Source organism: Pezoporus flaviventris, unplaced genomic scaffold (genome assembly GCF_033815535.1).
Source record: "Pezoporus flaviventris isolate CSIRO_AGI_PZ_B2104156 unplaced genomic scaffold, CSIRO_AGI_Pfla_v1 ptg000015l, whole genome shotgun sequence".
Taxonomy (NCBI): Eukaryota; Metazoa; Chordata; class Aves; order Psittaciformes; family Psittacidae; genus Pezoporus; species Pezoporus flaviventris.
Window position 1 is genome coordinate 2,553,356 of NW_026892563.1, and position 22,134 is coordinate 2,575,489.

Consider the following 22,134-nt stretch of genomic DNA (forward strand, 5'->3'; position numbering starts at 1 on the left):
GCTTTCATTGTTTCCTCTCTGTGTGAAGCAGACTGTCAGCAATTACTTTTACATTAGCTGAATTACTGAATCTTGATACTCACCTCCCCTCTAGATCCCCTCCCCTAATATATTTTTTCATCATTCCGCAGTGTACAGAATGCCGATATGCCCTTAAGCTCGTTCCTGCTTTTACATCTAGGGAAAACATCCACTCCCTGGGTCCAGGATTTAGTATTCTGTGATTTAAAAAAAAAACAAAACAAAACAAAAAAAAACACAACAAACCAGCCACAGACAGGACCCATACAAAATCCATCATCATTTTTTACAAGCTTGCTCTGGAGCAGCAGTATCAGAGCAAAACAACAGTTACCATCTCTGTGGCTGTTTTCTCTCCTTTGATCCCATCAGGACTAACCTGCCCTTCGGCACTTCAGTGACCTCTTAACATTTCAGACCTGAAATTTCAGTTACTCATTTCACATTACCAAGGTCTCCTTTTTCTCCTCCTAACACATGCATCTCTTCCCCTTCAGGTGGAGAAAGAATCAACACATTATCTACAAGGTCAATACTGATCTGCAATATGAATTCTTATACACTGCTAGTAGAATGATTACCAGCAATATTCTCAAAAAAGAAAGAAATCTCTAACATCCAGTGAATAACAACTACCAAAGAAGCAAATCTGAATCACATTACAGACTAATTGTATCAATTGCATTAGTAGCAGTTTACACAGAAAGATGTATGCACTCTGCATTAATATCACAATAAAACTGCTTCGTAAGAAAGTGTTTTAATTATTAAATATAATTCTTTAAGACTAAGTAGGCTAAAAACACCAAAACCAAAACAAACAAAAAAAAACCCCACAACTTTTCTAGCAGCTCTACCATAATTTTCTACAGATGAATCCTTGATCAGCACAAAGAGGAGCAAAAATTCTGTGGCTTTAAGAAACCTTCTATTTTAAGTATCTCTTCCTTATCACACTTTCTGATCCACAAGCAACAACTACTATTAAAAAAACCCAACTGTAATGTAGACACTGAGAAAGGAGCAAACAGAAGAGATACCAACATACAAAACAGACTGCAAAATCAGAAATTATTTTCAAAAATTTTTACATATACACACATGTATATATTTCATATTTTTTATTTTTTATTTCAAACCCCTATCTTGTTCTGTTCAGAAGGCAGATCTGACAACCTTTTACAACATAAATGTCATTATTTTTTGATTGCTAGGGAAAAATAGCTTCATGCCAGATTTTTTGGTATGGTATTTTATATAGGTTACTGAAAATATTTTATTACGGTTTATGAAAACTCCACTTGAACTCGGATCATGAAGACATTCACAGGCTATATAATACTGTCACCAAACAACTGGAAATGTGATCTTGAACAGCTCCAATGCAACCGCCTTGTTGTGAGAAACAAACCTACCAATGATAACAAAAGAATTAAAATTAATAAGATCCCATACGAGGAGGAGAACAGACTTTATACAGGTTGGGGAGGATTTTTATGCAACATTTCCTCTATAAAGCCACTTTACAGCTGCTTAAAACCTTATTTAGAAAAAGATAAAAATGAAAAAAAAAAGTCATGCTAATAATTTTTCTTATGATTTTTCCTTATTCAGCTGAAACTGTTCAACTGTTTTCAACAATGACTAGAATGACACATGCTATTCCTATTTAAAAACATCTCACAGCTATTTTTCTGAAAGGATCCAAACTCTCCACCATTTTGGGCAGAGCTTCAAATTTGTCAGAGTAGTCAAGAACCACAAACACACCTACCACCTGTGATTTATAAAACTTCTGCTAAGCTTAGGCCTCAAAAATGCTTCATTTTATACAGGAGTGTAATGTTACTAGAGTCTACCAGATAAACTCCCCAGGGCTCCTGTTGCAGTGAGTGCTCTCCAAGTCACACCTCAGGGCCAAGTGGAAGTTTTGATGCAAGCACAGCTCCTGCTTGCTGGAGGTCAGTGTGGACCCACACGCAGGAAATGTGCTCAGAGTGCTCCCTCTGTTGATGTTTCGGTAAGAGAGAGGGAGAAAGAGGAACTGACATGTCTGAAGCATGTAAAGAGAAGTAGAGGCGGAAAGATAAAAAGGTAGGGTTTATGGGGGAAGCAGAAGAGAAGCTGAGGGCAGGGGGCAGAGGAGAATATGGAAAGGAAAAAATAACTAACAAAGGGGGAAAACGGGAAAAGGGATATCAACTGGAACAGAACATACCAGCCTCTCACACAGATTCTTTTGATTGCATTACTTCTTGGCATAAAATTGCTCTGGTGTGTACAAACTAGCTGTGGTATTTCACAGCAAAGCATGTTTCTCAATCACTAAAGTAAAACTGTGCAGACAATAGCTGTCTGCAGTATCAGTAATCTGACTGGTTGAAAGGGCACAAGACTAGCTGGAGCCAAACTCCTAACTATGGCAACAACAGAGGTGATCAATGTGATTTCATGTAAACAAAAGCAATGTGTCCTCTCTTCCCCTTTCCCAACAGAAAAGCTTTAATATTACCTTGAAAAATACTAAGATAAAAAAATATTGATGATTCAAGGGCTTATTTATAACCCAGTATTTACAAGCATTATGATGGCTGCTTCAACTGCTTAGCTTCATAGTGGTATTATTCTACAGATCCATACCTCCTTTAATGTACTAAACCGTGCTCTGAAGGTGAGCAAAGACTGCACTGCAGGAAAAGGCTCTTCATTTACAGCAGAAGTTGGAAGGTGTGTCTCAACTGACACAAGTAGCTACACATCAGTTGTTTTGTGATGACGGCAGTTAAACACTGCTCTCTAGACTCTCTAGACTTGCAGTCCAAATTTTTTGTTTTCCAAATTTGATAAGCAGTACATTGCAAACCAGTTCTTCCCCAAGCAGCCACCATGCCTTCTTCTTACTTTGCTTTCTGGACCTCCAACTTCAGGAGAACAGTCTGATTTGTGGGCTTTAAAAGCTTTTGCAGTTGAGACTGAGGAGTCCTACCATGTGCAATTCTAAGTAGTCTTAAAAAAAGAGAACAAATCAAACCTAAAAGCAACACCAAACAACCCACACATACATACAAGTCCCCCCAAAACACCACCTCTTCATTTCTCAGACATTTAAGGAGGGGGACCAAGCTTGTTCCACTACATTCACAATTACCTTTAAGATATTTGCCTTGCCCCGCTTTTATGTTTAGAGAACTACCACCATTATTTCACAAGTCTATTCCAAGTGTAAATTAATTCACTTTAAGGTACTCTACCTATAATGTCTGTCATACAATAACTCACAAACTACATCATGATAAAGCTGTATTTCTTGTAAGGTTTTGAGTACGTACCATGAAAAAGCTTTAATGAAAAGCTGAACTATAATATACACAGATGTGTAAAATACACATGCACAGGGTTGGACTAATACCAATATGCAGCTCCATACAGAAAATATAAATGGTTGAAATGGAAGGCATACAAGTAATTTAAAAATAAAACATCAGAAAACCTAACAGTGTGTACACAAAGAATTCACTTATTCTCTTCTGCATCTGAAGTATCTTTCTTTCAAAAATGCTAACAGTGTTTTTTTGTTTTTTTTTAATAAATCTCTGGTTTGATTTGTTATCTCCTATAAAGATCTGCCTTTCATACTACTCCTATCTTCACTTCCTTACACAATTTCTCCATTTGTTTTTAAATTACAAGAATCACCATGTAAATATATAAACAAAAATTAAACCATATCTACCTTCCTTCCACCCCCATTTTTCAAAAAGAAGTCTGACTGAATCACAACAATTTGGTAAAGTCATTATCCAAATGAGTTTTAAAGACAGATGTGTACGGTCATGGCCAGCCCAGGGGAGGGAAGGGTGGGTAAAAGAAAAAGATGGCCTTCACTGCTAAGCTACAGTATTCAAAAACCTTCCTAGAGCTCTATCAATGTAAGTTACCTCACTGGTCTTTTGCTTTCCTTAATCTTTTGTACCATGAAGCTAAAAAAGGGTAATATTTGGAGTACGGATTAATCAGAAATCAGAAAAGTCTTATTGTATCACAATACAAAGTTGATACAGAATAAATGGACTAAGAGAGGATAAGAAAACAATATTAATAATTAAAAAAAAATAATTCCAGTGACATGCCTTACTGAAGACAGATTTTGCTCAGCTCAGCAGTTAACAAACCCTACTTCTCATTAAAGCAGCTATGTTTAAAATCTTATCTGTTACTACAGAAGACCGAAGTTGGGAGAGCTGTGTTAACCAAGACAGGCAAATCAACCCTTACAGAGTCTTCTACAATGCTCTCTACAATTAAGTATGGTGGTCTGGGCTGCTGGGCTACTGTCAGCAATATCAGAGTTCACCCAGATCAATACAGCTGAATGACCTGCATAGGGACGAATGCATTTCAGCCTGAATTGGAGAACTAACTGAAAGTCAATACTGGAAAGCTAGTACTTAATCTTGTAACATGCATGTACAGGAACTGCACATCGCTTTAATAGGATCTCGCAAAGTAACCTCTCAAAGAACAAAGGGACGATTTCTTCCCTACTGTATTCCCAATGTCACTGTATTACAACAAATGTGTAAAATGTCTGCCAAGTAAGGCATTACATTTACTCGTTTTAATGATGGTGCTCTCAGGGTCTCACACAGCCCAACAGTATTTCTGCTACCGTGAGTAGTATAGCGGGCAGCCGAGGACATCTGAACGGCGGTGTTTTGAAGCACCGTTCACCACTGCCTTCACACGCTGGCCAGTAGGTACACCCAGGGCTGCTTACCGACAGCAGGCGGGTTCTTTTGTTCCCTCCGAGACATAATTTTCCGCCGGGCACAGTGCTGGGCAGAGGGAGCCGCGGGCCAGCGCCGCTCCAGCGACGCCCCGGGGCGCATCGCTCAATCAGCCCGCGCCTGGCACCGCCGCCGCCTCGCCCCACATAATGGGACAATTCATTCCCATCCTCACCCCTCCCGCTGACCAGGACCCCGCCCCGTACAGGTAGCGGGCGCAGCCCACCCCGGGTTGGGCGAGCGGGCGCTGCCTCTTCCCGAAGTCCGCGGGAGCCACCTCACGGGCAGACGCTGCCGAACGCAACCGCCCCCTCGCAACGCCCCCAGCGACCCCTGCGCAATGGCCGCAACTACCGCCCCCTTCTGGCGGGGCGGTACAGCACGTCCCAAAGGCCGCCCCGCGCTTTCTCTCAGCTCTCCCCTCAGCGGACGGAGCACAACCTGCGCGCCCGGAGCGGAGGCCCCCCCTCTCTATGCCCGCCCGGCCCCACCACACCACACCCCACGCTGCCAGGGGTGGCTGTGCCCAATGGAAAGAGGGGCTCGCAACCCCATCAGCCCCGCTCGGGATCGCCCACAGCGGCAGCCTCGAGGGGCGCCCGGCCCTCACCCCGCCGCCGCAAACCCCGACCTCGCTGCCTGTCACATGAAAACAATTACTGACTCCGCCGGGGGAGGGGAGGAGAAGTTAAAAGCCGTGAGGCGGAGGAGCGAAGGCTGGCGGCGGGCAGCTCCCTCCCCACCGCCCCTCCGTCGCGGCAGCGGTATGCACCCCACCCGCTGAGCAGCCTCCACAGTACCGGCAACTCGGAGCCGGCGGCTTGAACTCACCCATTTATGTCGAGCTGGGCTTTGCCTGGCGGCGGAAACAGGCTGAAAGTTTGAGGCGGGTTGCCACGGCGAAGGGGGTGAGAGACAGCCCGAGCCGAGCAGCCGCCGCGGGAAGAAGAGGCTGCTGACAGAGCCGCTCCCTCCTCCGGCGGCCGCCGCTCTCAGCACTCGCTGCAGCCGGGCTGCATTCCGCGTCCTGTTAGCAGCAGCACCTCGACTTCTCCCGGCATAAGTATCGTGTGTATTAAAAAACGAAAAAAGGAAACGAAGCGAGAGAGAGGGCTCAGCTTTCGGCTCCTGCCAGCCACCTGGGTCCCTGCTGCCGCCCGGCACGGCAGCCCGAGAGAGAGCGCGGCCGAGCTCGGGCGCCCAGAGGAGCAGGCTGCCGAGCCGCGGGACCGGCCGTGCACTCCGCACGGCGAGGGTGCGAGAAGCGAGCAGCCGGATCCCTCCACGCCGCAGGCGGCTGCTGCTGCCGGCGGAGCGAGCGGAGCCGAACAGAGCGGGGCGACTCGGCTCAGGCGCTGTGGGAAGTGTCGCGAGACTGCGCCAGAGCCGCTGCGCCGCCTCGGGCAGCCGGGAGCGGCGGCAGGGGAGGGAGGGCGGAGAGGAAGGAAGCAAGCAGCGGTCCCCAGCGGGGGCTGGGGTGGGCCGGGCCGGGGGAGAGGGGTGTCGCGGAGCCCCGGGTGGGGGAAAAGGGCGGCTCCTTCCGTCTGCGGCCAGGAGTCGGCAGGGGGCACGGGGAGGCACCGGGAGCTCGGGGGGGCACGGGAGGGGAAGGGGCTCGCCTTATTTCGGTGCTGGGGAGGAAGGAGGACGCTCTGGGCACTGTCTCTGGGAGTGGGCGGCCGCTCCCGCGCAGCGGGACAGGCGGGTACCTCAGGATCCCGTACCCGGGAGCCGCTACCTGCTGCAGGCCGTGCCCTGTTTTGCCTCGGGGCTCTGCCTTCGGAGGAGGTGGGAAATGCGACGGCCGCTCCCGCAGGTGCCCCTCACCGCGGCGCTCCGACCCTGGCCGTGAGGGAAGGGCCCCCCCCGCCCCTTTACACGCTTGGCTCTAGAGGGCGGGAGGGAAGGAGGAAAGACGAGATGAAGAGTGGGGTTTTGGTGGTGGTGTTCCGGGAGAAAAAAAATAAAAATCGAAGCCGCACATGAGCAGCTGACTGTTCTTTTCGGTATTGCAGGAAGATGGGAAGCTCGTGCCGCAATAAAACTGAACAAATGAGAGAGCCGTTGGCATAGATCAGTAACCTTTCTGGATAGAAAAGCACCTGATGAGGCCAGGGACTATTCTTCAGAGGCAAGTCCTCACACAGGTGAAGACCACTGGAATAGAAAAAAACTACACCAGTAGCAGAGTGGAAGAACATAGAGAAATTGTAACCTGGTATAAAAGTATAGGTAGCATCTTCTACAGCACAAGCACCTTCGAGATTAATGAAAGGTTGAGCAAAAAAGCCTGGCTGAACCTCAGGTAGGTAATTTGGGTATGAACACAGAAAACTGGCATTATCCACCATTCCTCACTGCATAAAGGCATTTGACCTCTATTACTTAGAAAATTTACAGGATTAATTCTGGGAAGTAACCATAAGCACCAGCTTTTACTTCAGCATTATAACAAACTAGCTGAAATTGTGAGGTCAGTTTGACGTGTTATTTTATTTTGATTAAGTAGAATTGATGCAACCAGGGTTGAGAAAGAAGGTATTTCTGCTGTTAGTATGGTAATTTTAGATGAAGTTTGTCTCTCCAGGGCTCCAGTTTCACAGCTTAAGATGGAGTAAGTGGTATAACTGAGTAAGTTAGCCTGGTACATACCAGTAGCACTATTTCTGTAAGGACTCTTCAAGGCTGGTAGTAAAAGCGATGAGTAACACAAAGAAATCTTACACAATACCCAGGAAAAAGCTGATTTGATGGTTATTTCAAACAGATTCCCAATTTCAACTATCACTAAAAATTCATGTATGAGAAGTTCCTTGCTTTCTCAAGTTACGCAGTAACACAGTACAGCAGGTTGTCCTTCCCAGAAAGTGGAAAAACCTTATTGTAAACTGGGGGGAAGCACTGTTGTAATACCTCCAAGACTTAGCTTACCATTGTTCGTAAGCCAAAGAATATCTGTAGGACTGATCTTGTGTTCATGCAGAGCCTACCCCTCAGCTGGGGCTTCAAACTCACATCACCAAGCTGGGGGGGGGGGGGAGGGGAAGCATTGAATTAATACACATCATGATGGCATTTAGAAAAGAAACTTCTCTTTACCTGTTAAGAAATTGCTCAGAGAAGCTAAAGAGATGGTTTTAATGGAGTATCAATGCAAATTAGCAACTTCATTCTCAAGTGACATGCACTTCAGAACATGATCGGCTACATCACTTCTTAAGACTATAGTATAACAGTTGGGAAGCACGATTATTAATATCCCCCCACGTATTTTAACTTTTTTTTCCTGAGAGGAAAGAAGTAACAATGCCTCTCCCTGTAGCTACTCTACATCACAGTAGATTTACCACACATGAAGGAGTTTTGCTGTACTACCTAGCTCAAGGATAATAACCAGGTTAAGAGAATTATATAAAGAAAAAAAAATTACATAAAGTGAAGATCAAGACAGATTTGGATTATGCAAGTTTAAGTAAATAATGGGGAAATTTAACTCTTTTCCTTTAATTAAAATACAAGTGTATTACTCTTCTAGCTTCACCTTATTCTCCCTCCACTCTATTAGGAGTTCTTAGTACTAACACTGTTGTTTTCACCTCGTACTGATGATACAGTATTAATGGACCTCTTAAAAATGCGTACTGGTTTATTGAATGTACACACTATCAAAGTTAGCCAAGCAAGTGTGCGCCTTTCCCCATCCTGCTCCTGTACAGGGCAAGAATCAGAATTCAGCAGAGATAAGGATTTTGAATGCCATGGAGGAGATAAGACATACCCACCTTCACAGATTTTGTTATACAGCATCTATTCTGTGCTAGTAATGAGGGGAGAATCGTATTTTTGTGTCTTTAGAAAAGCAGCTTCTTTTAGCCAAAAAGAAGCGTGCTTAAAATGTGGATCAATACTTCATAAGTTATATAAGCATAACTTATACTAAAAAAAAATTCAGTGGCTACACAGATCAAGTAAAATACTCTGAAAGTTACACCAAACATTAATAACTACTGAATCAAATCACTGAAGTAAAAATTCTGTGAAAACATTTATTGTCTGTAGAAACAAGATTTACATTGATTTTATATAAACTATGTTAAACATACATATAAACATACCTACATCTTAATATATACTTATGAATGAGGATTTTAGATATGGAATAACATTGTCAAAAGCACCGTTGTAGACGCCAAAGACTACAGACTTAAAATGCATTTGCATTTAACTCCATCTTCAGTAATTTAAAAATGTCATTTCTTATCCACACTTAGAAATAATTACATTAAAGGTTTCCAGTACTGTGTTTGTATGTGTACACATGTGCACATACACACATTAGAAGGTCCTTGTGAAACTACAGTATAAATAACATCAACACTAATATATTCCTTACAAGTGGACATCAGTCCACATCCTCATTCAATTGGGGGGGAAAAAATCCTGCTACTCTTAACAAAATAATGAAGCTTTTTTATTCCATGAAGAGCATACTCAAAACAACTGGTTCCACCCTGTCTCTTCCCTCAACAATGAGAAGCCAATCAAGAAATGAAAGCCATCTACCACATTTACAGAAAATGAAATATTAAAAGACAACATGAGATTTAGACTGCTTGCACAAAATTCAGAGCAATGAACAGTGAACAGAAGAAAACTGTATTCAAGTGGCAAGCAGCATAGAGCTATTAAGCCATGTGGCTAAATACCCACTCAAAACCCTCCCAACAGCAAAACCCATCAAGCAGGGAAGGAAAGGGCAGGTGTTACAACAGCGCTTTTCTCTGCTCTAGACACTGAAAATTTAGCTCACCAAGCTTGAAACAGAACACTCTTTAAAAGTTCATCACTATTGTTAAGGTCTATTAAGGAGTCAAGTGTTACAAGTAGGCTTTTGATGATCTTGAAATGGCTTTTTTTGCCTTTTTTTTTTTCCTTCCTAAATAGGCTGAAGAACCTCTATCTTCAAATCCTGCAGCAATGGAAGTCTGTCAAGGGCCAGAATAATGTGCATAAACATTCCTTCACCCCCAGGTTCATTCAGATGCCAGTCTAAAGTCTTTCTTCTAGAGAGCTCTCCTGTAGAAAACTTTGCAGGTGGCTGTTCAAATGCTTAAAGAAAGGCAAGAGGCATGTTTCTACACAGCATAGGAAAAGATCCCTTTGGAAAGCACGGAAGTTAAAGAACTCCCTCTATATACAGTCTCTAAGGTGAACACTGAGAAATCAACTCTCTCTTTGCAATAATCTTTAATCTTCTCCTCCAAGCAACTCTCACTATCCATTTCCAAGACATGGCAGAAAATGACTTTCTGAGTTTTGAGAACCCCACCTTTTATAATGCCACTAAAGTGTCATCTTGGTTTTTGTTTTATTTTTAAAGCAACTAAGTTCATACAAAGAAAATTCAGCATTTCACTCTGAGGCCCTGGGAGAGAAGGCAGCAAGTAAACCACTAGCACAATTGGTGATCAGCTGAATTTACTTGCATCCTCTGCTATCAGTTACCTGAGTTGAGACAGTTCTATCCAGGTCTCAAGACCAACTATATCCATCAGGTAAGGTGAAGCATGAAAACAATTACTAGAGTTAAGGCAGGCTTGTACAAGCCTTGCAATGTGTTGCTTCTTACTAGCCCCAGAATTTTTTAAACCTTGTGAACTCACATCATCACAAAGTTTAAAATGAGGATTCTAACAAACCTATGTAGAGATTAAATGGATCATCAATGTAAATGCTAACATCACAACTTACTATTTCAGACACAAGGAAGACTCTAGTCATTAAACCCACTGCATTTTGGATAGCAATTAGAAAAACATTTCACATGAACAATTGAGTGACATGAGCATTTAACAGCCATTTCAAGTCAACCAAAACGCAATTCATATTTATATTTTCAAAGCATAAAACAAAGCTAGAAAGCTCTTAGACAATCACATTTTTAAGTTGCCCTTCCAATGCAAATGCAGTGGCAGACTTTACTAATACAAGCAAGGCTGTTTTCCTTCTGAGGCTTACACGCATATTTAAGTAAGTAGTTATTCCAGTACCAGTCCATGCTCCCATTAGAAACAATGTGATAACCAGGATATTACTTGAGTCTTTGTACAGGTGTTTTCTACAATGCAGTCACAATACAGAAAGGCACCAAGTTATTCAAGTAAATTGACCTTTCTTAACACCTTTTCTTGTGTGTTCAGAACCCAATCAGTAACTTCAATACACTGCTCTCAAACAAACGTATTCCAGTACAACAGAACTTTTCTGTACTTAAAAGAATACACAAGCCGATTTGTGTGAGTATATAGACACAAGTCTCCAATTCACAAAGATAAATCAACATAGCAATGTCTCATACCAGATAGAGTTGATGCCTCTAACACCTAAACCAGTCACAGAATTCAACCTTTGTACGATTTTTATAAAATATAGGAAGTTTTATCAGAATCCCAAATTAGCAAAGTAAAGCTATCAGTAAATAATGTGATTTGAGCAAATGGCATCATATTAAATAAAAGCTAAAACAACTGAAACAGTTACTACATTTTATCATATGACATTCATCTTGTGACCAAGGGTGGGCAAGGAGTAGGGGGACAAGTCAAGGTCAGTAACATGCCAACAAACCCTGCTTGTAATATGTTGCTCACGGTTGTAGAAATACAAAACAAAGCTATTTGTTCAAATACAAAACAAATTAGAGATACCCAGTCATGCACAAGTAAAATAAGAGCACAAAATCAGAGGAGCCAGTCACACTTTTAAACCTGGTTAAAGCAGCCTTAATTGACTAAAGTCTGACTATTTCAGCATTACTTCTAAACAATTTTAGCAAAACTGCCATGTCAGAAGTTTCTTCATGTATCCACTTTTCCATTTGCTCAACCACGAGTTCTCTTCCAGGCTTTAATAAGAACACTGCAGGAAGCTTACAGAAACAGTAGTATCCTGTTGATTAAGACAATATAGATTCAGTAGTTCATCCTATATCATACATGGTTTCACTTTTTACATGTTTGACAGTGCTTTAGCACATTCGGGAGCAGCGGGAATAGCTTGACAGCAAACTGCCCTCATCTGCAGACTACCTGCAGCACTCCCCTGCCAACAGGCTGCTCAGCTGCAGCTACTCCACACTGGCTTTGGGTTGACTCACTTAAACCTTGTTTCAATTCCTTATTTTTCTCTCCCTGTAAATCTACCCAAGATGTTTTTGCCCAATTTATCACTGACGGCATAAATATTTTATCATCTGTGGAAATTTTCCTGCATCAGTTTGACCAATGAATTCCTTTCAGTTAGCTTCCCATCTTGTGTGTGTCAGTTACTGAAAACTAGCTGAATCATTGTTATTTAAACTGAAAATTTGGGGTTCAGAAACCAATATCCAGTATTATTGCTGAATGACCACAACATCAGTGAAAGCGGCACACTTCCTACCTGCTTACTCCCTATGAATACTAAGCAGTAAACCCCATGAACTGAAGAATTTACATGGCGCTATTTTAGCTCATCCAAGCCATGCCTACACTTCCAAATAGCCTCTCTGCTGAGGGCATTGTGGCAAAAAAATTACAAAAAGGCATGCAGAAATCACAGCCTGGCTTTCTACCCAAAATCCAGATTTCATTTTCTCTGAACATACTTCTACCCAGTATCAGAATTCCAACCTACTATCCACAACTGAGACTAGCCTGCATTCTAGAATAGCTAACACTGCCTTGGAAATTATGAAAACACATCAGCCTGCATATATTGTGGATATGGTGAATAGCTTTTTTCTTAAAGAAGAACATCTCTAAAAACTACTTGCTTTGCATCTTTAATTTACTGGTAATGAAAAGTCTGAACAAACCTGTAATACATACACACAACCCTATCATATATTACATATTAAGGCAAAGGCTATAAACAGGAAATAAGCACAATATTGTTTATAGCTGCTTATAAAACATGTCCATCTATTTGAGTTTCGCACACAGCACAGCAATATTGCAGTACAGTAAACTTCAGAGAATTACTGGGATTTTGAGCAAAATGATAAGCTATCTGCATTTAAAGCAGTTTCAGTTATGAACAGCTTTCTTAGAAGACATGCTTAGAAAAACTTACAGTTTTTGTTTTTCTTGTAATTAAATACTTCAGGCCTCAATTTCAGAATCCAGGAAATCATCAAATCATTTATGACAAAAAAGATTAGAGAACACGTGGCTTGGTCAAGAATGTCATACCCCAAAAGATAATGAGACAATAATTTTGAATACAGACCAACTAATCCTCTAACAACCCTAAGCATGCTTTCAGTGCAGTTATAAGCTACTGCTACAGTACATTACACACCTGCCTGTTACCATTCATTTTAATCAAATACTGAAAGTTGTCCCAACATTCTAACAATTTACAAATGTATATACACATCAGAAACCCAAGTATATTATTAAACTAAAGTAATACAAAATACTGGTTCACAGCAATGCTAAACAAAGGTGTAAAATCTATTGCACAACCTAAAAGGTCATTACTTGGAAAATCCTGAGCTAATGTGCTGTTACCAAACAATTCAGGCACTTTTTTTTTCCTTCCTTTTTTTTATTACGTAAGCAAGAAACTTTCAACATAGAAACCTCTGGGTATAACAACTCAAGTTCCATCTGTAACATCATGCTTAGAGAAAAAGTATTCGATAAGTAAGACTCCCTCTGATGACTTCTTTACTTGACACTGGTATGCAAAAGGAACTAAAGGTACATACTACTGTGTTTCAGTTGAATACTGTAGTTTAAAAGCAATTATTAAAACTGTAAAAAAGTTCTGCAGCATTCCACTACTGAAAAATAAAGTTATTTTTAATCAAGAAAGTTATAGGGTTAGTTCCTTTATCCTATTTTAAGTCTTGACAACACTGTCAAAAAATGAACAGATGCTCCCTTTGCTGTGTTGTTGGTTTCAACTTCAGGATCACAGCTCAGTTCAGGTTTCTGTTGCAATATTTAAATTTCCCTACAGAAAGAAAAGAAGAAACAACACATTACTGTCAAGCTGTAACAGTGGAAAAAACTTCCCAACTTTCATAAGTACTATATTATTATAGTATGGAACATAAAAGATAAATTCTTTCAGTTATGGATTGAAACAGTGTAACTGTAAAGACTGTGCCTTAAAGGAGGTATATGCATAATTATTTCAAAAGGGTGAAATAAAGATGTTCAGACTAGTTTATCAAATCTCAAGGACAATTTTAATCATTACAGAATCACAGAATAGTTTGGGTTGGAAGGGACTTTCAAAGGTCATCTAGTCCAACCCCCCTGCCATGGGCCGGGACATCTTCAACTAGATCAGATTGTTCAGAACCACATCCAGCCTGGCCTTGAATGTCCCCAGGGGTGGCACATCCACCACCTCTCTGGGCAACCTGTGCCAGTATTTTACCACCCTCACTGTCAAAATTTTCTTCCTCGCATTCAGCTTGAATCTCCCCTCTTCTAGTTTAAAACCCTCATCCTATCACAACAAGCCCTGCTAAAAAGCCTGTTCCCATCTTTCTTGTAGGCCCCTTTTAAGAACTGAAAGGCCACAATAAAGCCTCCCAAGACTCTTCTCCAGGATGAACAACCCCAACTCTCTCAGCCTTTCCTCATAGGAAAGGTGCTCCATCCCTCTGATCATTTTTGTGGTCCTCCTGTAGACCCTCTTCAAAAGGTCCATGTCTTTCCTGTACTGAGGACTCCAGAGCTGGATGCAGTACTCTACAATTGACAAAATACAGCAAATGCTAGAATCTGAGAAAAAGTGGTTTTGTTTTTTTAAGTTTGGGTTTTTTTTGAGACTTGGCCAATCAGGATCAGTATGCTGTTAAGAAAACGATTGTTATTCTTTAGGATTTATTTTACTTTAGCTAAAAGACACTCGAGTTCTTAATCAAGCCTAAAAATCAATACTGAGATCTTACTATGCTTCTCTAATTCAAATCATAATCTCCACCAGCCAGATTGTGTTAAGCATGCTTTATTGGTTCCAGACAAGAACCTTGATATCCAATTATAGAAGAACATTGGAAATTATTGGGGAAAAACTCACTACAACAAAGTCATGGCACTTCTATGCTCATTTTACAAGGTCATAATTTTCTGAAAAAATCCTTCTTCATTTATTTTCCATTAATTCCAATTCAGTTTAGCCTTCAGAGATCACAGCTCTGAGAGTCCCCACAAATGTAAAGGCATTTGCCAGTATACTTTTGTAACAAGTGACCTGTTTACCTTGACCAAAGCATTTGGTTTTCTATCTGCCCCCTTTTTGTTTTCCCTTGCTTACCTGGGTTATTGGTGTTTTTCTTTTTTTCCCTCCCCCGCCACGGGACTGTAAACTTCAGATTTTTTTGAAAACAGCTCCAAGAGCTGAACTCTAATCCAACTACAAATGCTTATGCAAGTGTATTTACTTGCAGATAGATTGACACAGAATTGCAAAACAAACAAGAATTCACACAGGAACTGCAGGGGGCCAGTTAGGTCATGTAATCCAATTCTCTGATGTCAGAAACACCCTCATACTACTTTGATCATACTTGATCAATTCTAATCAAGGATTTATAATGTTTTAATTACTGATCATCACAAAAGCTGTAACATTTCATAGCATTCAGAAGTTCCTCTGTAGTTCAAGATTATTGTTGTCCCATACGCACTGCAAATCAGAGTATCATAAACCAGATGTGCCTATTTCAGCTGCAGCTGAATTTTACACATTTTATAATGTAGGATGCTTTATTCAGAACAGCACTGCACTGTGTACTTTAAAGCACATGATTCATTTAAGGTAACATAAAGAGGAAAAGCACACAGACATAGTAAAAAAAATATTAATACCCTTCACATTGATTTAAAACTGTAGCCTAAGAAGACATAATATTTTTACATAGAGGGCTACTTTCTCTTCCTATCAATAGGAAGAGAGATCAACTGAGCTCAAGTACAGAATACAGAAACAGAGGCAAGTGCAGAATCTCAGAGGCCACCTCTGATTTGCAGTTACCAGTTTCAGCAGATTTCCATGGAAGAAACATGGAGGAGACAGGAAGGCAGAATCAAGTTAGCCTGCAAAGTACAAATATTCCAGAAAATCCCATCCAAGTTATTCCATGGGGATTTAAATATTGGAATGGATATTATGAATATTCGCATTTTATAATTGGCTTAGTGAAAAATAAATTAAGCCAACTTACCTTTTCTTTCCTCAAAAATCCATCTCTGAATTTATTAGTGGTAAATCCCCTTACACCAACAGAACGTAACCGCTGGTACTTAGCCTGAATATATAAACCCTTCTGTACTAAGCCTGATTTATAATGGGATTGCAAACGGCCATCTGCAAAGTTGCTCTGTAAGGGTGGGGGAAGGGAGGAAAGAAAAACATGCAAAATGAGGGCACCAAAACTCTATAGTTTGTATTTACAGTTATACACATGCAAAACTTACAGTACTGAACAATGGAAGTACGTATTTGCAAGTACAGAGCCTCTTCCTTTATTTTCATTTCATATTCCTCAGACCACTAGCTACCATGTGTCTCAAAGAACTGCTGTAATGTACTTACGGTTTAAAACATCTTAAATTATATTCCTCATTAAAAAAAAACAAACTACATGTATTGTAGAACATTTTAACACTTTTTTTAAACTTTAATGAAAGTAAAGCTGCACTGACAAAAAAGATTAAGACAACACATCACTACTGCTAACAAATTCAATGATGTCAGGCCTGCATGTTGAGTCTAAAAATAGTCATACTAAACAGCAGTCAAGTTTATATACTTTTCCTATAGCTTTAAGATCTTACAATGTGAACATAGGTTCATTGCTCTATGCTTTTGTTAGCTCCAGACTGGAATACTGTAACAAACCCAGTGTGGGACCAGGAGCAGAAGCCACAGAACAGCATTATAAATACACAGTAAGATCAACACCAAAGCAGTTAAAGTTTTCATTCCTAAGTACTCAGACATCCAACAAAATAGGCAGCAAAAATCTTTAAGAATTAGAGAATCACAGAATGGCTTGGGTTGGAAGCGACCTTAAAGATCATCTAGTTCCAACCCCCCCTGCTGTTACTCTATCATAATTTATCATAGCTTTCCAGTACTGCTGTTTTCCAGTGTGGTCCTGACATAAAGCATTCATGTATACATTCATCTTCTAAAGGATGAGATTATACACAGTTTAAAAGTTTCAACTCCAGTATCTACATGTTCCCTAAGTGGGGAAGGAGGAGAATGGCAGTATTATTAATGTACAACAGAACCAGCTACAGAGAAAGTTGACACTAATTTGACATGTAGACACATATCACTTAAAGAAAAATGAAGTAATCTAAAGTGTGTGGAAAACATCATTAACTTCTGGTCTGAAAGTCAGAAAAAGTCTGCTAAAGCCACATCTAGTTTTACATGAAGACTATTTTATAAATAATGCCAATGACAATACCTATGAACCAATGGCCTCAAGTTCTGAAATAAGTCTATATGAGCAAATAGATGTCCTTGCACTGGGTCTGGCTGGGATGGAGTTAATTTTCTTCCCAGCAGCCCACATGGTGCTGTATTTTACATTTGTGACTCAAACAGCACTGGTAACACACTAGCTGAGGGGAGAGTGAACAAGCAGCTTTAACATAAAGATAACAAAGTTAACATACTGAAAGACAATATAGGTCCTTTTTTGTTTGGTTTGTGTTTTGGTTTCTTGAAGTGTTAAAGGCCAGATGAGGCTTTCAAGCAACCTGGCCTAGTGGAAGGTATCCCTGCCAACGGCCAGGAGGGTTGGAACTAGATGATCTTTGAGGTCCCTTCAAACCTAAGCCATTCTGTGATTAGTAAACCCCCTGTTTTACTTCTTAAGTTAAAATGCTCCTATTTTATATACCATGCAGAAATATGGTATGGTTTGGTGTTTTTCTTGGGGTGAGGGGGCTGAGAGGGAAAAGAGGACGCAGGGAATGGCACTGGGAGGGGTGGGGGAAGAGCTCGATGGGTTCTTGGTTTTTTTTGTATGTTTGTTTTAAATAATCAGCGAAGAAAGTCTCCTGAATGTAGGAGATAGTAAAATCACCTTACTAAGTAGGGTTCAGCAACAGCATGGGAAGGAAAACCCCTGTTACTCAGGAGGAAATTGAACATTAAAAAAAAACAAAAAAAAAACTTGAAATCAAATCAGCACTGCTGTTTCCATAGTAATGATAATTGTGCTACACACATATGCAAACTGCAATGTGAGTGCATATGCTATTTTCCCCACAAATATTAAAACACCATGGGACAGATTATTGCATACTGCAATATTCAGGCAGTATGCATACATATATATACGTATAACAATTTAAGCAGACACTTCCATGGTTGCATAATCTACATGAAAACTGTAGGCTGATATAAATGAAGGCAGCCTTCCATTTCCTTTGTATTACATCAACTACCAATACTGCCTCAAATGATATGGCAGCCAGTGCTAAAGATCCCTCATAGGCAGACAATACAGAGGGGATAATGACTGAAAGGCTATATGATGTCCCTATAGTTAAAACAGTTCTATCAGGCTGACACTTTAAACTGGTAACTTCAGCTTGGAAAAAGACTTTTTTTTTTTTTAGCAGAATAAAGTTAGCATTTTCTGATAGTGGTAGCTTAGTTATCTGACTAAGACTGACTGGCAAAGCATATTTAAATAGGAGTACCCGAAAGCCTTTTATCCAACAGTTCTTAGGTTTAGTCTGAGGGGGGAGAAACAAAAACCAGAAAGTTACAGCAAAACACCCACACCTACACTGCTCCCTTTCTCAAAGCTTCATCCAAAATGCCTTAACTTAGCCATCGAAGCTTTACTTAACTTCACTATCTACAAAATAGGAAAGATGACTACCTATTCTTTGTATTATTTTACTCTTCAGAACACACCTGTTAAATAAGTAGAGGTAATTTTATGGTACAAAATGAGTGCGAGCTGTTCTAGATTCGACTAGGACTTTTCTAATACAAATTGCTCTAACTGGATCCATTCATAGCATGCCACTGTCAGCAGAAGAGTGGTTTTTGTTTTTTCTGTTGAATCTATGATACATTTTACAATCAAAAGGCATTAGAAAGCCACTGCACTACCTCAGGTAGAAGAACAATTGGCCACTCCTTACCACCTTGAGGCCCTGAGGTCAAAGCTTCACAGTTCTGAATTTTTTTAAATGCACAAGATAGCAGTACACAGGGTATACCCAAAAGATTAGCACCTCAAAAATCCCTATATGAAAGGGTTAATAAAAGTAGTACAGTTTAGAAAGCAATATAACCTGGTCTAGGGAAACAGTTCAAGCTTATGAACACACATCAGGTAAAAACTGGAGAGCTGACCAGCTTAGTCTTTTGGATACATGGGCTTTGTAGCCATTGTCCAATTTCTGCCGTTCTCATTCTCAGCTCTGCAGTAAACTTATTTATTTCAACTGCATGGACACAATACTGGACAACCCTGCTCAATCCACTGCCAGCCCTCTTGCCTACTAAAAGCTAAGTCAACCACTATTTTTCATGGCATTTAATACCTTCAAAAATGTGTCTCCTGCTACCGAACTCAACAGGATCAAATCACCATTTTACGTAACATACATCTGATAAAAGCTGATCTGTACCTTAAAGTGCCTTCTAAAGGGTCCTGTGTTTTCAAGGTGTCCTCTAATGCGTCTGTGAGGGTAAGTATCACTTGGTTTTGAAGAATAGTAAGAATTCTAATAGGAAAACAGAGTTATTAGCTTAATGTTAACTAAATTATTCAAGAAAACACACAAAATTTACAGGTTACAATAACAAATACTTTATCTCTTTCAACCTTGTAGCATTTGACACAATGACACCCTTTGAAGGAACCAGAATAACAAGAGCCTTGTTAGAAGGCTTTATTCCTTCCTTTGAAGGAACCAGATTAACAAGAGCCTGGAGTCCAGGCTGGCTGAAGCAGTGGCAGAGCCTACAGAAGCCAAAGACAGGACAGACCATCCTACTGCAATATCATCCTCTTAGAGAGATCTAAGAAGGTAACAACTCAGTTAAGGTTCTCTTCCCCTGTGTGTCTCCCTCCCGAACAGATGCCTCAATTTGCATGCAGCAAGCGAGGCAGAAAGGCTGTTGTAATAGTCAGGAATAAGGGCAACAAGATCAGTACTCTGGACATCCCTGGTTAACACCTAGTCACCATAGGTTAGCATATTTAGAGCAGACACATGCACTGTTATACTATACACACCACTGCAGCAACCAGATAATGAATGTGTAACACATTATATTGGTCCTTAGAAGATTCTACTTTTAACTCTGTATTACAGGAGAGCATATGAAGATTACTTGCATGCCACAGAAACACACACAATTTCAAAAGCAAGTTGTACAGAGGAGGAAATTGTTGTGTGTCAACACACTGAACAGCTGCAGACAGTCATGGCTGCCTAAAATAGAGCACTCCTCCAGCCACTGTCCAACCTGCATATTTTGGCCCTTTTCCAGCTTTTCCCATGACAGCTACCTCTGGAGGATGCACACAGCTGAAATACCATCCTCCATCATCATATATGATTATAAATATTTACACAAGCAATAAATACTGAAATATAGACATTAAAATCATCTAATGCAGACAGAATGGCCTTGCTACCAAACTCTCAGCCATAAAATTATTTTTTATTGTTTCTGGCCCATTCCTGAATAATCACAGAAGTGTTCCAATGCTGCTGAACTCTTTTTTTTTTTTTTTATTCAGTGGCACAAAACACTTTAGGATTTGCTACTCTTACTAACTGGAGGGGGGAGCTATAAATGTAACAAGTGTCAGAACCCAAGTTAATGGGATTTAAGCTAATTTGCCCTTTTTTTTTAAAAATATATTATTGCCTACAGGTCAGCTATTTAGCTTCTTAAAATGCCTTGGCAAGAGGGCATTCAGTGGAGAAAAAAAAAGAGAGGAAGAAAGCCTTTATAAAGCCAGATCAAAGCAGTGAAAATGGCTTTTCCAAGAAAAAAAGGTATCAAATATACACAGAGGCAAAAGCATGTTAGAATAAGCAGGGAGCTGGGAGTTCCTAACAGTATAAAGATACTCCATAAAATCAAATTAATTTTCTCCATATAACACATAATTAAATCAGGAAGCTCCCTGTTGAAGTACACTCCTCCTTAAAGCTGAGAATTCAGCAAGATGAAAAAAAAATAAACAAAATTTCCTGTTATAGGAAAAAATAAACTTTTGGGAATTAAAACAAAGCTCAACTAACAGTGGATACACCCCTCCCCATCCCCACCTTCCTCAAGATTCAAATATATTCATGGAAACAAAAACATTATAAATACTTGATGCCAAGATACAGCAATCTACTTTTCAGGAATTTCCTTAACCTGAAGCTTTAAGTAAAATAAACATATGGGGAATAGGAAATATTTATCCTAGGTCTCTACTCTTTAGCTATCCTTTCTGTCAATAGGGTGCAAGGCTAGATGGACATTTATTTCAATCAAGGCTGGATAGGCATTTGCACCTCAAGTTCTCAAGTTTAAGCTGAAACCCCAATTATTGAATACTAACACCAGAATCACTCCCCTTCACTGGCATGTTGTAAAAGGTGCTCATAGCTTGTACTAAAAACTTCATATTGGTTAATTGTGGCATACCAAGAAAAGGCAAACCAAGTCAACACCATTTCTGTGTTTAATTTTAACCCTAATAATTAATATCCTGTTAACAAGAGAAAAAAGTTGTGTTAATACCACATTTTGATAGTTCACTGTAAGGACATTTTAATATGACCAGTATATTACCTGCTTGCACATTAGGCAACATCCTTGCATCAGATATGATCTATTAATCTGACTTTGAGTTTGAGCATCCATCTTTTACCAATGCTGATACACACAGCTCCTCAAGCAGTAATAAAAGCCACGAAGAAATTTCACTAACAGAGACAAAAATGTGCAAGTATTTACCCAACAAATTACTTCTCTTTTTAAATCCTGTGCTACAAATTAAGGTGCTGCAGTGGATTTCCTGTCAGATACTATTATTATTATTATTGCCATATTTTCTGAGCCTTGGCACTGTTATGCTTCTCATCTGAAACCTGGCTCTCTGGCACACTTTTCACTCAATATTTACCCGTAAACAAGAGCAAATAAACCTGAAAGGAGTGTTGACCATCAGAGGTTTTGTTTTGGATTTTGCAGGGTTTGCTTTTAAAAGTGTTTATGGAGTTTCACATCTAAAAGTGTTAAAAGATGTCTACTGCATACTTTTTCATGT

At 40.2% G+C, this 22,134-nt stretch overlaps 2 protein-coding genes and 1 long non-coding RNA gene across 11 annotated transcripts in view; 1 reads left to right on the top strand and 2 right to left on the bottom strand.

Annotated features, from left to right (window-relative positions):
• SH3KBP1 (SH3 domain containing kinase binding protein 1) overlaps positions 1–6,683 on the bottom strand; it is a 232,221-nt gene extending 225,538 nt beyond the window's left edge. For 2 of the 7 annotated variants that reach the window (XM_061453236.1, XM_061453235.1), the window contains exon 1: positions 5,640–6,156. Coding sequence is in view for 3 of the 7 variants with exons in the window: in XM_061453235.1 (XP_061309219.1) it covers positions 5,640–5,643 (4 nt within the window). In the remaining 4 variants the exon portion in view is untranslated. Of the gene's footprint in view, positions 1–4,798; positions 4,941–5,639; positions 6,157–6,572 lie in introns of those variants that run through there. The other 5 variants (XM_061453237.1, XM_061453241.1, XM_061453233.1 and 2 more) reach the window with 5 other exon arrangements.
• A 175-nt stretch (positions 6,684–6,858) lies between these two features.
• Positions 6,859–19,738, top strand: LOC133269237 (uncharacterized). Its single transcript, XR_009743384.1, has 4 exons — positions 6,859–7,117; positions 9,753–10,016; positions 10,189–10,363; positions 19,688–19,738. It is a non-coding gene; the product is annotated as an uncharacterized LOC133269237 (long non-coding RNA).
• Positions 8,830–22,134, bottom strand: part of BCLAF3 (BCLAF1 and THRAP3 family member 3) — a 34,730-nt gene continuing 21,425 nt past the window's right edge. The window contains exons 10-12 of one of the 3 annotated variants that reach the window (XM_061453231.1): positions 19,484–19,579; positions 16,036–16,191; positions 8,830–13,808 (exon numbers count right to left, since the gene is read on the bottom strand). In XM_061453231.1, the coding sequence (XP_061309215.1) occupies positions 13,779–13,808; positions 16,036–16,191; positions 19,484–19,579 (282 nt within the window). In that variant the 3' untranslated portion in view covers positions 8,830–13,778. Of the gene's footprint in view, positions 13,809–16,035; positions 16,192–19,483; positions 19,580–21,656; positions 21,791–22,134 lie in introns of those variants that run through there. The other 2 variants (XR_009743382.1, XM_061453232.1) reach the window with 2 other exon arrangements.